This window comes from Gavialis gangeticus, unplaced genomic scaffold (genome assembly GCF_001723915.1).
Source record: "Gavialis gangeticus isolate Ggan-Ray unplaced genomic scaffold, GavGan_comp1, whole genome shotgun sequence".
Taxonomy (NCBI): Eukaryota; Metazoa; Chordata; order Crocodylia; family Gavialidae; genus Gavialis; species Gavialis gangeticus.
The window spans coordinates 46,047,486-46,051,049 of record NW_017729034.1 but is presented as its reverse complement, the minus strand read 5'-3'; the positions used below and the strand labels follow the sequence as shown (position 1 = coordinate 46,051,049).

Genomic DNA, 3,564 nt, shown 5'->3' with positions numbered 1-3,564 from the left:
GAAAAAAATTCTTCATTTTGACTTCTCAAAAACAAGGTATGTTTTTTATTGGGGGGAGGGGTTTTGTGTGCGTGTGGGGAGGGGGAGGGGGGTCTTCCTTCCCCTCAATACCTCCAGCAGTAAAGCTAGAATACTAAAGAACACGATTGTCTACTTCACCTGGCAAGCGAAGTATGACAGTCAGTTGAACACTGTTTTCTGAAGTTTCTCATTTTAGCATCATTTAATAACAGTAACTGGGCAGTATGAAACTTTTGCTAAAATGCCATGTTTCCTGCCGTTATGCTGAGCTGCAGGGCTCTTAGGATAGCTTTTAAAAACATATTAAATTTGGAAAATGAAGAATCTGCGAGGCTTTTTTATGTTACAAAGAACTAAAGTTCCAATTGCAGGATGAGCAGTGTTGAATTGTCATAGGTGAGTGGAAGCTACAAATCTGCTTTTACTTTTACATTGAAAAATATATTTCATGGACAAGGTAGTTGGTAAGGCTACCCTGTCTCTGCAATCCTGGTAGACCCACTAAACACAGTTTATATAAAAATACATGTATGTGTGTATGTATGTATGCGTGTATATATGTATACGTCTCATAGTTTTCTGAAATTCTCCCTTGGACTTCAAGGTGGAGCTTTTTCATACGTTTGTGGATTTGTTTATTTTTCTTTTTAATTTTAAATTAAAGGTTTATAAAAAAGCTCCCTCCTTCCCTCATTTGTTCCAGGTAGGGATATTAAAGGCTGTTGTGACCTACATGGATCCATGGTTTTTCAGTATGTTTGGTTCAGAACTGGTTACCAAAGGGGAAGAAAGCCAAATGTATGAGGAAAGAATTCAAGCTTTTAGCAATGGAAGTTGGAGAGACTTTTAGGGCTGATGTTGTCAGTTTAAACAGTAAAGTGAAAAACTTTTTCACTTCAAATATGTAGAAATAGCCTGTTCTTAATAAAGCTAGTGTGCTAATTTTTTTAATTAAAGAATTAATGCAGTTTAAGAGAATCCTGAGATCCTTTTAACCTGCTACAAAGGAATTGAAGTGTGGCAGGTCAATTATCATAATTTTTACCAGACAAAATAATTCAGCATTTCAAATACAATTCTCCTCTTATGCACCTCATATTTAAATGATCCTTTAAATTTTAAAATTCTTGGTTTGTATAAAAATTACAAAATTGCAGGATATGAATGATTCAGTGTTTTTCTTTTTGGCTGAACTGGGAGGAAGAAATTCCATTTTTCCCTTAATGAGACTTTTAGATTCTATCAACTAAATTAATCTTCCAGGGATATTACAGGAGATTATCAAAAACAAACCAGTTTGTATGTAAAAAGTTGCATTTGTGTGTTCCTTGAAGCTATCCTTTCATTTTCTCTATGGATATATAGATGCCTAAAAAGATTTAAGTGAGGCAAGATGTTCTTGCTTGGGAAAACTCTTGAAAAAGACTCGGGTGTTAAAGTAAGTGATTCCAAATGCTATCTAACCAAAGCATATACATCCTGTTTTCCCAAATACATTTAATTGATGTAATTCCCCCTGAGCACACATCTCAACAAAGGTATGTATGTTCAGATTGCACTAGCATTGTGACACCAGGTTGACTGATTCATTTTCTAACAGCCATAACTTGTCAAGAAATCAACACCCTTCCTCTGTATTATACTTCCCATCTTAAAAAATGTTAAAAAAAAGTCCAGTAGTATAGAATGCTTCAACTTCATTAGAAGACCATCTCCATTAAGGAGTTTGTTTTTGTTTGCCCTACACAATTGCTTAGCAGGAGATTTGACAGTCCATCAGTTTTTATGATCTTATGAAAACATTAAGCTTTAAAATGTCTCCTTATGAAATTGTTTTCCTACCCTAGAGGCTGGAGTTCTGGCCAAGAAATCCAGTAAGGTAGCATATATATTTAATGAGTTCTATATTCTTATTGGGGCTATAAAATTATATATATTCAAGTCCAGCCTTCAATACTGCATTCAGGTCTTCATAAAGTGGCATTATACTGAATACATACTTAGATTCATAATAATTAGAGATGATTCATGGAACTTTCCATATGGGACTTTACCTATACTTACAAAAAAGAACTGCAATACTTGTAATTCACTGCTGTATTTTTAATCCATCTTTGGATGACATTACACTGAATAGGAGGATTCCATTTACAATGCAAAAAACATATGCTAATACAGTTTTAATAAATACTAACTCTGGCTTGAGTACCTTTACTGTCTTTCATAGAAGTGTAAATTTAGAAATATAGTTTCTCCTTTTATATGGAAATGGGGTAGCAAAGTACTTGCTCTGCTCACAGGTAACCCCTATTTGCATTGACTATAAGGTTCCAGTAAGAGTGGAACTAAACTACTGAATGGATGGTAAAATGTTTAATCTCAGCTGACTGAGCTGAAAACCAAGACCATCTTATTGCAGCAGTCTTTCCTATTCAAGTACAGGAGGGCTGGACCTGATGATCTGTAAGGTCCTTTCCAGCCTAACAACTATCAAACTATGTGTGTTTGGAAATGCTCTCTCTCCTTTGTGCTAATTTCTTCTTCTTTCTCCCCCCAAAGGATGATTTTGAGCTGAAATCTGAGGAGCGTGCTAATGTCATCCAACAGCTTGAGCAAACCATTGAGGATCTGAGGACCAAAATTGCAGAACTGGAGAAACAGTTTCCAGCAACAGAGGCACAGACTCTTTGGTGCGACCAGGAAAGTGAACCTGGACACCTAGTTTCTAGAAAGCTCAGTGGTGTTGCTGTTCAAACAACTGAACTGAATGCCCTCTCCAAAACTGTTTTACAAGTAAAATCAGTACAGACTTCACCAACAGAAATACACGCAATGCCTTCAGCCAATGCACTGCCACTGCCACCTCATCATGTGGAAGGGGTTCGCAGCGAAGGGCCAACTCAGCACTTGCCAACTCTTGAACTACAGCCCACTTTTTGTTCTGAATTATCTTTAATGCTGTCACCGAAAATGATCTCGGTACCACTGGATGCAAGCCAATCAATGCAAAATATGTCACAACCACCTATTCCAGGACCTCAAGCTGATTTGTTCTCTTTTTCACGTGAAGGAGAGAGTGAATCGCCACCACACTTCCAAAATACTGAGAGTGTGACTGGCAGTGAGTGCCCCCCTTTCATGTCCTCGGAGCCCACCCATAGCATTCAACATTCACTGCCTGACACAGAACTGTCTACTCCCCTGCCTGGAGCAGGAGGTCCTCCTTATACATCGTTCCTGCCTGGGGCAGGTATCCCACCCCCACCACCTCTGCCTGGCTCAGGACTCCCTCCGCCTTTGGTTTGGACAGCATTGGACCCTTCTCTTCCTGGTGTCGTGATGCCTCCCCCAGCTCTCCCTCCACCTTTGCCCAGTGGAGAGATGCTGCAGCCACCCCCACCTCTCCCATCTGCAGGCATCCCACCAGCACCACCTTTGCCTGGAACGGGAATGCTACCCCCTGCCCCTCCTCTGCCATGTACAGGAATCCTTCCCCTGACTCCTTTGCAGGGAACAGGAATGGCACCTCCTCCCCCTCCTCCT

General features: G+C 39.6%; 1 protein-coding gene across 1 annotated transcript in view; it reads left to right on the top strand.

Moving 5' to 3' along the window:
- The window catches only part of FMN2 (formin 2), a 348,730-nt gene that overhangs the window by 128,971 nt on the left and 216,195 nt on the right, over positions 1 to 3,564 (top strand). Inside the window, 1 exon segment of the mRNA XM_019527634.1 lies at positions 2,581 to 3,563. Within this exon segment, the coding sequence (XP_019383179.1) occupies positions 2,581 to 3,563 (983 nt within the window).